This window comes from Bombyx mori, chromosome 18 (assembly GCF_030269925.1).
Source record: "Bombyx mori chromosome 18, ASM3026992v2".
In the NCBI taxonomy this organism is placed as follows: domain Eukaryota; kingdom Metazoa; phylum Arthropoda; class Insecta; order Lepidoptera; family Bombycidae; genus Bombyx; species Bombyx mori.
The window spans coordinates 3,227,728-3,239,768 of NC_085124.1; the positions used below are offsets into that span (position 1 = coordinate 3,227,728).

At 38.0% G+C, this 12,041-nt stretch overlaps 1 protein-coding gene and 2 non-coding genes across 3 annotated transcripts; 2 read left to right on the top strand and 1 right to left on the bottom strand.

Annotated features, from left to right (window-relative positions):
• The first annotated feature begins 1,328 nt into the window (after nt 1-1,328).
• On the top strand, nt 1,329-7,419 carry LOC100463494 (N-acetyltransferase 2). Its single transcript, NM_001190842.1, is given in 4 exon segments — nt 1,329-1,535; nt 1,842-1,994; nt 3,644-3,760; nt 5,902-7,419. Coding segments are annotated over 4 exon segments (642 nt in total). The 5' UTR covers nt 1,329-1,337; the 3' UTR covers nt 6,076-7,419.
• A 2,637-nt stretch (nt 7,420-10,056) lies between these two features.
• On the bottom strand, nt 10,057-10,249 carry LOC119629932 (U2 spliceosomal RNA). Its single transcript, XR_005245781.1, has one exon. It is a non-coding gene; the product is annotated as a U2 spliceosomal RNA (small nuclear RNA).
• A 753-nt stretch (nt 10,250-11,002) lies between these two features.
• Nucleotides 11,003-11,195, top strand: LOC119629931 (U2 spliceosomal RNA). Its single transcript, XR_005245780.1, has one exon. It is a non-coding gene; the product is annotated as a U2 spliceosomal RNA (small nuclear RNA).
• Nucleotides 11,196-12,041: the final 846 nt, after the last annotated feature.

Below are 12,041 nucleotides of genomic sequence, written 5' to 3' on the forward strand. Positions count from 1 at the left end.
TAATCGTTTAAAAAAAGTAACAAAATACGCTTTTATAGAAAATCCAACTAAAAATAGAAAATAATTTTTAATATATTTGAATTAAAAATAGTGTAAGAAAAAATGATTTTATTGTAAAAAAAGCGTGGGATGCATGGTATCAGTAGTTATAAATATTTTATGAACAGATATGAGTAGAAGGATTATTTTGATTATATCCTGAAAAGCACCCCACGCTTTTTTAGTTGAATTTCAATTTTTTCAATATTTTTTTAAATATTGAATTGTCATCGGTCCTTAGTAAGTATACCAAATTTTGAGTTAATCCGACGTTTTGAAGGGGGTCAAAATCATATTCAAAGATTCCGTTACAAACATACATAGGTACGTCTGAAGCTAATAAAAGCGTATTAAAAACGGAAGTGCATTCATTAATTACCATTTGATGGTATATTATTTTTCGCTTATGAGTGAGTATGCGAAACTGTTTTATGAAGCGAACTTGTTTACAGTTTAGCAACAACCTGATTAGTGTTATGAATAAGTCTTGGAAGAAGTTCGATCGGCCTTGACCCGAAGTGGTTAGGCGCCCCTTTGTAGACACGCCCCTGAGCATTTAAACTTACCTACTATTACGAATAAGTCTGTCAACTTCTATGTAGTCGTATCGTTCTAGTTATCAAATGGCGGAAATATAATATTGTGAGTTTTTTGTCGGATCTTCGCAGTAGGTCGCGATTCTAATTCGACGGTAGATTCAGTGAAGCAATACTCTTGCTCGATGAGATTTTAACAAACTTGAGGCCCGTGAGGTCGCCCACCAGACAGCGTGAAGTATACTATAATATTTACGGATTACGGCTACACAATGACCGAAACCTAAAATATCTTAAGAGGTAAAATCGAGATTTTAAAAGGCAACATTAACAAACCAATCTAAAAATAGTAAAAAAAGAATCTTGATTAACACCAATTGTATGTGGTTACGGGAGCCCTATCAATCATGTCAATCCTATCAAACTGAACCGAGGTGTTAAAATAGATGTCGAAGAAGCAATATTTTAATCATTTTTCTATATCGTTCCCTCAGTGCTGAGGATCGCGACCACATGTGACGTTCCTCCACTGTGTTCGATCATGGGTGGCACGGACCGCATGGTACAGACTACCACCAAGTGCTTCTCTTACTAGATCTGACCATCTGGCTGGTGTTCTGTCCACGGCGCGCTTGCCCTCTATGCGGCCCGTATTTATGAGCTTCACTAATTCATGTCTGGGAGACCGCATGATGTGTCCGAAGAAGCTCAAAGTACGTGTATATTTAATCATAGTTATAATCAATTTGATTAGTTTCAGAGATGGCGGACTTCGTAGTCGTGATGCCGTCGATGAAGGACGCCGTGATCCAGCACCTTCGGGACAGCTTCTTCGCCGACGAGCCCCTCAATAAGGCGGTGGGGCTCTGCGAGAGGGGCCAACCACACGCGGCCTTAGAACGTCTTTGCCTCGCAACTATGACCGATGGTCTTTCTATTGCTGCGATGGACGGTGACAAGGTGGATAGAACAGCGACTAATACTTTTTTTTATTGCTTTTGCTTCTAAAACGTAAATGCGCCACCCACCTGAGATATAAATTCTAAGGTCTCAAGTATAGTTACAACGGCTGCCCCATAAGCTTATCCATTTTGACTTTACGAGTGAATTGAATGTCTATATAGTCAGACGAGCATACAGCCTACCTCATGGTGAGTGCTTATCGTCGCTCATGGATGTCAGTAATGCCAGGGGCAGTCTGGCTCCTACCTACCGACGTGTTACTCCCTGCAAGTTGTTCTTATTACTATGCTGTGTTGATCCCAGGTGTTAGGCGTTGCTCTGAACGGCATTTTATGACACGGCGACATCGAGCAGTCGATCGAGAAGATAAAGCAGTCCACCGACGAGAAGTTCAACAAGATATTCAACATTCTGTACACTGTCAGCCGGGATTTGAACCTCTTCAATACTTTTGAGGTTAAATATATAATATAATTTAATTTTTTTAATTAAGTATATGCCGATTGAGCTTATGACCCGCCCGATTCTCTCTGGTCTTTTTTTTATTACTAGATGGGTAGACGAGTTCACAGCCCACCTGGTTTTAGTGCTTACTGGAGTCCATAGACATCTACGACGTAAATGCGCCACCCACCTTGAGATATAAGTTCACGGTAGAAATAGGCAGGGCGGTGGCACCTACCCGCGCGGACTCACAAGAGGTCCTACCACCAGTAATACCGTCACCGGTCACCGTAGTCCAAGAAAATCACGGCTTAAATTACACCAATCCATTGAGGTATATCGTACATCGACAATCCCATCCTTAACCCAAACTGTAACGGGTGTGGTCCGCATCAGCCAGCGCGGGCTTGCCCTACCAACCGCTTTTTAGTGCATAGACCGGTTACATATATACGAAGATGAAGTCAAGGCCCACATGTAGTTAAGTGGTTTCTGAAGGCACCTCGAGACGTGAGTCTAAATCTCAATTGTATAGTATTACCCTTCAAAACGGATATCTTCGACCTTAAGCAGAGATGAGTAGGCTGGTAACTACCTGTGTGAGCACACAAAGAGATAATAAGTAAAAATACACACACAATGTTATTCCTTCATAACGTAAGATGATCGTGAACATATTTTAAATACCCTTAAATATCTTAAATGCCCTTAGTAAAATTAATAGGTACCCTCTTATAAGTAAATCCGGCCTCTTGTTACTTTGTCCGGTCACCGTCCTCGTCGAACCCGTCGCTTGCGACGAAGGGCTCGACGAGCGAACTAACCCATAGACACAGCCCACTGAGTTTCTCGCCGGATCTTCTCAGTGGGTCGCGTTTCCGATCCGGTGGTAGATTCTGCGAAGCACTGCTCTTGCTAGGGTCAGTGTTAGCAACTTTCCGGTTGAGCCCCGCGAGCTCACCTACAAACGTTAGGGTGAAGCTGAAATAGCCTCTCAAGGCTATCAGCATAGGTAGGAAAAAAAAAAAAAAAAAAAAAAAAAAAAAAAGTTACTTTGTTTGGTTTATTGCTTTAAAATTTAACTATAATAATATTATGCACCAGTGGTCCCGCAGTAGTCGAAATTCGACTAAAATTAATTGAAATTATAAATTTGAACATTAATATAGTTCTATTGTCTAAGACTATTTATTTTACTTCTATAATCACAGATTTCACCAAGACTACACTATAAACAAATAATATTAAAGATAAACAATAATAATCTATTCTCAATTTGACAACAAAAGGGTAACAAAAGTTGGACAGTAAACAAAGAGTGTATATCTGTGTGTCAAATACATGGTAGTGTGTGTAATGTTTTTTTTTATTGATTTAATATATTACTAATGCTAATTTTAAAAAATAGTAACATTCTGAACTCCTTCTCTATATTCTCTATAAGTATGGAAAAAGTATTCACACTCCTCCGTCCGGGCAATTTTTGTAAAAAGGGGTACAAAGTTTTTGTTTCACGTATTAATATATAGATTACAGTTTCTACATATCTTTCTTATTACGTACCGTCCGGCTCTGGCATTAACTCTTCTACAGGGTCTTCCCGAGCGCTATGACATGTCCTTCTCCTACGTGTTTTTAGCTAACCAATTTGATATTTTCAGGTGGATCTAATCATGGAGTGCCGGATCATATCGGTACACGAGAACGCTCGTGGACGTGGTCTCGCCAAGGAGCTGATGAAACGAAGCATCGATCTTGCCAGGGATAATGAGTTTAAAGTTTGTTTGTTGCTTTATTTTGATGTGGTGTTTCTGTGGTGGTAGGATATCTTGTCAGTCCGGGTGGTACCACCACTTGTCTATTTCTGCCATGAAGCAGTAATGCCTTTCGGCCTTGAAGGTTGAGCAGCCGTTGTACTGTAAAATTGAGACTTAGAACTCATGTCTGAATGTATGTGGTAAAATCTACGTTATTGATGTCTATGGGCTCGGGTAACCACTAAAAACCAGGTGGATCGTGAGCTCGTTCACCCAACGAAACAATAAAAAATGTGTGATAGTAATTTTTTTTTGTCTTGAAGTGGTACTTAAAACTTTTAAACTTTACAGTAATATTGAGTTGAGAACGTAATAATTTATAGACCACCATTAATTCTCTTTATGTTAATGTTTTGAAACATCTTGTTAGTTGGTCTATTAAATCGTTGTCAAAAAAGCTATTATAAAACGCAAATAAGAAAATGATTTAGCAAAACAAAATGAGGAGGTAGCTGAGATAAGCTTGTCGGTAATAAATATTTCGAACATCACAAATTGGAGCTTAAGCTCGTCACTTTTAAAAACACGCCTGCGACAGAAAATGCATTTTCATGATTAATTCTGTTACGCGCTGGGGTTCGAGATAAATAAAATTCCACCGAAGTATAAATAACAAATTGTATTCAACACTTGGAAAAAACACTCAACAAACGCTTTCAAATTCTCAATTCGCTTCTTCCGCTTCGCTTCAGGTGTTTTTTTTATTTTTTTATTTTTATTGCTTTGATGGGGTAGACGAGCTCACAGCCCACCTGGCGTTAAGTGGTTACTGGAGCCCATAGACATGCACAACGTAAATGCGCCACCCACCTTGAGATATAAGTTCTAAGGTCTCAAGTATAGTTACAACGGCTGTCCCACCCTTCAAACTGAAACACATTACTGCTTCACGGCAGAAATAGGCAGGGTGGCAGGGTGGTGGTATCCACCCGCGCGGACTCACAAGAGGTCCTACCACCAGTAATTACGCAAATTATAATTTTGCGGGTTTCATTTTTATTACACGATGTTATTCCTTCACCGTGGAAGTCAATCGTAAACATTTATTGAGTACATATTTCATTAGAAAAATTGGTACCCGCCTGAGATTCGAACACCGATGCATCGCTCAACACGAATGCACCGGACGTCTTATCCGTTAGGCCACGACGACTTCATCTTCTGTTTCGCTTCGAGTAGTTCCGATTACTCACTGACTGCGTGCCATCTCTGCAACGCTTTTATAGCCGATACTACATCCCTAGAATTATCGAGAATATTCCACACATTTCGAGTATTGTGTTTCCGCTATCTGACAATAGATAGCGTTGCACTTCTCGAGCGTTCTAAATGCTACTAGATCCTTCGATACTCGTTCGACTATTCGGCGTTACTCTTACCAGCGTAACAATTTTATACAGTAAAAGCTGTTTATTCGCGGGGTATAAGTTCCGTAAATATGCCGCGAATTCAGAAACCCAAAATATGGAAAGGCGCGTTTACAAGTTGGATACTTACATATTGGAACCCTTTTTATCGATCTGTATGTTCCGATGAATTGATTTCATCTGCGTATAAAGAAATCTTTAGCCGCGAACATAGGAATTGGGTCGCATTCTTTTAATCTGCGAATAGTGAAAACGCGAATAAAAGAAGCGCGAATAAGGAGCTTTTACTGTACTTTGTAGCGTAATTAGTGTTATCTTTACATTCCCAATCCTGCGGACCGAATGGTGAACAGTCGACGTCGCCCTAAGCACGTCATTTCGGATCCTCCCGATCCACTAACGGTGCTTTAGGTACCTAAAATCACCGGTCCTCGTTCTCGTCGAACCCGTCGCTTGCGACGAAAGACTCGGCGGGTAAATTAACCCACAGATACGGCCCACTGAGTTTCTCGCCGGATCTTCTCAGTGGGTCGCGTTACCGATCCGGTGGTAGATTCTGAGAAGCACCAGACTATTATTAGAAGCGTTATCAGGTTTGAGCCCACTTATTAATTCGGCGGATCTAATATAACCCCTCGAGGTTATTAGAATAGGTTGGACAAAAAAAAGTTCTATATTAATTCACCGAAGTTCTTCATTTCTGTGTTTGTATAATAACTGATTCTCTTTTTCCAGTTGTTCAAGGTAGACGCAACGGGCGCATTTTCTCAACGCATTTGCAGGAGCCTAGGCCTCGAAGAGCTCAAAAGCGTTCGCTACGATGAGTACTGTGATGAGAGTGGAACACCTATTTTTAGAGTTCCACCACCGCACCACGCCCTCTGTGTTATGATTTTGAAACTTCCATGAATAGTTTCAGTACGTGAATACTAGATGTCGCTTTCGTTGAAATGTACAACCGTTTTAATAAATTCCATTATTTCATTTACACATTTTACATAGATTTTGAAAATTTTATATATTTTAGTAGTACATATTTTAAGCTGTGTAAGCTTATAGTACCGGGATTGTTTAAATGTACTTTGGATCAAACTGGTTATGAGCGCAATGGAGATAATAGCAGAAACGTATCTATGTACAAGGGATGTATTAAGTTTTTTTTTTATATTTTTTATTGCCTTTTTAGGCAGACGAGCATACGGCCCACCTGATGGTAAGTGGTTACCGTCGCTCATGGACGTCAGCAATGCCAGGGGCAGAGCCAAGCCGCTGCCTACCATAAAAGTTATATCCGCAATCTCTCTTTTATTACTATTGTTATTGCTTGCGTTACCGTTGTTACTATGTACATTATGGTTTTTTTTTTTTTTATAACAATGAGAGGCAAACGAGCAAGACGGGTCACTCGATGGTAAGTGATTCACCGCCGCCCACGGTCACCAGCGTTTACGCCAGTGCCTACCCTTCAGGTAAGAATATGCTCTTTTTCTTGAATAACCCAATGTCGCAGTTGTTGGGAAAGACCGCTGATGGCAACGATGGTTGCCTAAAACATATCGCTATTAGCGATAAGTTGTGAATTGCTTATTTCCATGAATAAAGTTTTATCTAAATTCCTATATCTGTGTCACATACAGAAACACAAGCAGTGGTATAAATATTATTATTAGTGCCTACGTAAAATGTAGCTGGAACCAATCTAACTCATCATCATCATCATCATCATCATCAGCCTTTATCTGCCCACTGCTGGACATAGGCCTTCCCCAATGCCTTCCACATAATGCGGTCCTCATTTTTTCATTCCTCAATCTTACTCATCGCTATGAATAAATTATGTTAAATAGAGGCAATTTAAAATATTTTGAATTGAAGTTACGAAAAAGCATTTTGATTAAGAGTAAAAAAATTTTTTTGTTGTTGTAACTTTGGTGATTCTGTTCAACAAATAAATTGCTTCCAGTGAGAAGATCTAGTATACTCATTACCTGGTATATTACTAGTTTGTAGTATTCATGTTTGATAGTACTATTTTATTATTTTGTAGAACATTTACCATATTTTGGGAGTAGTTGTCTACATATTGTATCGTAGATGTCTCTAAAATGGCACAAATTATCTATATTCTGTATGGTTACAGTAGTGAATATTAATACACTATCGCTGAGATATATAACTGTTAGCTCGATGTGTAGTAATGATGTTGAATATTTATCGAAAATGTATATTAAAACACTGTATCTAATTAGTAAACATGTTTTTTATTACTGAATATCCCTTATTCTTTGCTATATTTTACATGGCTATGCCATTTTCTTTTATCCTAAACTGACTAATTCTATAAATTAAAATAAATGAGTATCTAAGTACGTATAACAGGCCAGGGCTTAGCTGGGATCTTGAAATAAGTGTTTCATAATAGTTTCCAGCACTTGAATAAAATCAAAACGATATTTAAAATTATTTTGTTATTAATATCTATTATACTTACCATATCATAATAAGTAACTTCTTGTCTTCTTATTTTAACATAATATCATTTATTTATCGAAGCTTCTACACATTACAATGTGATGAGCAAGTTTGGAAACCTCGGGCTTAGTGACGTGAAACGGTGTGTCTATTACCGGAGAAAAACCGGTTACTTACTTAATCGGTAATCACCAGCTAGTTATTTGACAAACCAAAACAGAATTATCAACTATTTTCACTTAAGTGTATCCGAAAAATTCTCTCTTTATCTTTTAATTCACAGATTACCTTTCACTTCTTTCTAGAAAAGTAAAACATTGAAAAAAAAACTGTACTTATTTGATTTACAAAGCGTTAGTCCACTAAATTATGGAACATACACAGTAAAGGCTACTACTTATTTACATCAAATGTTTAGAAATAGTTTTCGCCATCAGGAATATTTTTCGTCTGCGAAAGAATTGGTAATAAATAATAGTTTAAAAAAAACTAACAAAATACGCTTTTATAGAAAATCCAACTAAAAAATCGAAAATAAATTTTAATAAATTTGAATTAAACATAGTACAAACATGTAAGAAAAAAATATTTTATTGTAAAAAAAGCGTGGTGGGCTTTTCAGGATATTATTAAAACAACCCTTGTTCTCATATCTGTTCATAAAATATTTATAACTACTGATACCATGCACCCCACATTACACACTATTTTTAACTTACACCATTTTTAAATCAAATTTATTTTCTATTTTTTAGTTGGATTTTCTATAAAAGCGTATTTTGTTAGTTTTTTTAAATTATTATTTATTTTTCATTTTTTGGATGAATTAATAATTTTTTTTTAATTTTTTTAATATTTATTTTTCATCGGTCCTTAATAAGTATACCATATTTTTCGTTAATCCGACGTTTTGAAGGGGGTCAAAATTATGATCAAAGATTCCGTTACAAACATACATATGTCTGAAGCTAATAAAAGCGTATTAAAAAGAGAACTGACCGGCAATATTACGATTTGTAATTCAACCTTATCAAGATCATTAAATACAGTCGATCAAAGACATCCTCTATTCGAAGCATCGAAGCTACTACCTTAAGCAAAGAAAGTCAGAATATTCCATGAAGTCTACTGCTTCAGCAGTAACTATACTTAGAATGTATGTAAATAGAAACGCAAATCACTACCGATGTTTCTAAACTGAAATTACAAAAATATCTGAAACTTTTTGAAGTACAAAAATAAGCATTTGAAACCTCTAAATAAAATAACCTAAAAGTATCCTTCGGTCGGTGCAACCTCTGTAATAGACATGTGTAAGTAATGCGAGTGATATTACTCGGGTAATATTACTCTACGATGTAATGCAACATCACACATTACGCGAAGGAAACAAACATCACACTATCACCCAACATGTTTCTTTCTTTGTCGTGTAATGTTGCTTATTACACGAACGGAACCGAGCGAGCGAGACAGACCGATCGACCAAAATAAATGAGCAAGCGACACGGAATTATTCCTAGTGATTTTGAACCGTATGCCCTAGCCGCTAGGTACATTTTTATACCTATGGTACGTCTGAATTTTAATATAGGTATTTGTGTTTATATTTTTCATGCGGCCAGCCAGTAGTTCCCCGCAAGTAGTTACTTAATTTTTAATTCGCAACTTTTGTAAAATCGCTAGTCGCTCGTAATTCTTTAGTAATATTTCATATTAATTTTTGTGTTTGAATTACTTAAGCACTTGTTTGAAGATAGTTTTATTATTTGTTTTAATGCGTGTTTAATAAGTGAAAGAAAGAACGGCGTCTAAATGAAAGTACAGTCCTCCTTGGATGCACTTTGAGGATATCGCGCCGAAACAATGCATCTACTGCTCTCGTATATTAACATTATTGTCGAGCTCAATTTGCAGTCTAAGTCGCCATATGAAATCCGTTCATCCCACAATAAATTATATTAAGTAAAAAATAAAATTATTATATTATTAAGTAAGTCAATCTCTGTCAAGTAATATAACAGTGTATTACAATACAAAGTTCATACTTTGTATTGTAATACACTACTGTAATGACACACCCGAATCATTACTTAAGTGATGTGTTCATACACATCACTTAGGTAATGATTCGGGTGTATAGATACAATGTATTCGTCGTCACAGTATCTATTGAACGCACCGAGTAATGTTAAGAGTGATGTGTAATGTTTTCGAGTAATATCACCTGTCTGTAAAAGTGATGTCATATACATTACATTGGGAAGTGATGTTTTGCGCAAGTCTACTCTGTAACTTCACAGGAAATGTTTCCTTAGAGAGCAAATAACAATAAACGATCAACTTCAATTTGAAGTTGTTGTAAAATTATTAGAAAAGAAAAAAGTTTTTCTACTTTACGAGGTTTCTTTGATATAATTTCTGAGGGCCGATCCCGGCGGCACTGCAATGCCGGGCCGACCCGTGACGAGAGTGGAGCGAGCCCCGAACATCTCGTCGATTTACAAAAATCAGTTTAATATACTGGTCCCTCAATGAGGGAACTTTCAGATATTAAGCTGAAAAGAACAGATACTACACTTTGATCTTAGCCAAAAGGCCGAGAAGCGATGCCGAAACTAGGCAAGGCGAGGAAGGTGACTCGAATAAGACGCATCTCGTCATCGCGATTCAGTATTTGTGGTTCAAATGCACAACGCCATCTGCAGGCAGACATTTAATACAAATCAAGTGTTCGGCCTGATTCGGCCTTGTTTCTTTGTGTTGGTTCAACACAAATAAGCGCCATCTATTATGCATTTCCGAAATTTATACGTAGGATGAGCATCTTAACATTTTCAAGCAGGGCTTTTTTTATGATTAAAGCATTACTGGTGGCCCGGAGGCCTTACCAGTTTTACCAGGACAGGTGGGCGAGCAAAGACGTCAGCCAAGAGCGGTGGGATTTGCTAACAGCTACCCAAGCGCCTCCAAAGGAGACCGATCAAGCTATGCCATTTACGTATAAGCACACAAATATCAATTAGTACCGATGCAAAGTAGAAGAAAGATTTAATAATAAGATATAATATAGTACAGTAATAAGATAATGTAGTTTCGCTGTTTCTCCAATCTTACAGATGGATGGTTTCAGCTTGAAAATGGTAAAAATCTAATCCAGGGTACAAATTTCGGAAATGCATAATAGATGGCGCTTATTTGTGTTGAACCAACACAAAGAAACAAGGCCGAACCAGACCGAACACTTGATTTGCATTAAATGTCTGCCTGCAGATGGCGTTGTGCATTTGAACCACAAACACTGAATCGCGATGACGAGATGCGTCTTATTCGAGTGACCTTCCTCGCCTTGTTTAGTTTCGGCATCGCTTCTCGGCCTTTTGGCTAAGATCAAAGTGTAGTATCTGTTCTTTTCAGCTTAATATCTGAAAGTTCCCTCATTGAGGGACCAGTATATTAAACTGATTTTTGTAAAACGACGAGATGTTCGGGGCTCGCTCCACTCTCGTCACGGGTCGGCCCGGCATTGCAGTGCCGCCGGGATCGGCCCTCAGAATCATAATGAAAATCTAGCGCTTCAGCGTTACTCGAGTCTCGTAACTCATGTGTAGTTTATAACTTTAAATACTATTTATTAATAACGAAAAGTATGTCCAGAGTCAGCACTCGACCCAAGTAGTGCTTACTTAACTTTTAGGTACATGTTTTGTAAAAACCAGAATTCCTCCCATCCATCAGATAGCCCACCATTATTAAAAACCCGATTATTGCAGTGCCGCCGGGATCGGCCCTCAGAAACTATATTATAGCTTTTAGCGGTTCTCCTTCGCTCGTGACATGTGTAGAGCTTAAATATTATTAAATAATAACGAAAAGTCTGTGAGCAGTTGAGCACTCAGCCCGAGTAGTGCTATTATGCGATTACAAAATTTGTCACCGATTTTTTTGGTGCTATTCTTGTAAAAACCGGTATTTCTCCTATCCACCAGATAGGGTATGATTATTAAAAAGACCGCTAAGCAAAGAAACCACCTGGTAATGTAGACAAAATGATTTATTTTAAATATTATTTCAACAACTTCTGATTGAAATTGGTCGTGTACTGTTGTTTGCCGTCTAAATGTCCGAGCTTATTATTATGCCGGGCCGCAGTGTGTCGGAGCGGAGTGCAAAAATCCGCCCAAATCGCTTGAATACAATTTGTATGAATTATCGCACACTGTGTCGGGACGAAGCGACTCGCATTGTTGACTTGCGACGCGGATTTGTGTCTGTGTGATGCGCCCGGCTGCTTCCCGTCAACGGTGTGCAAGCGGATTGGTGTGTACGCGCGCACGTGTTTATTTTACGATATTTGCATTTTTTGGTATTTTTGCGTGTTCCTATGGTGTTCAATGAAAAAT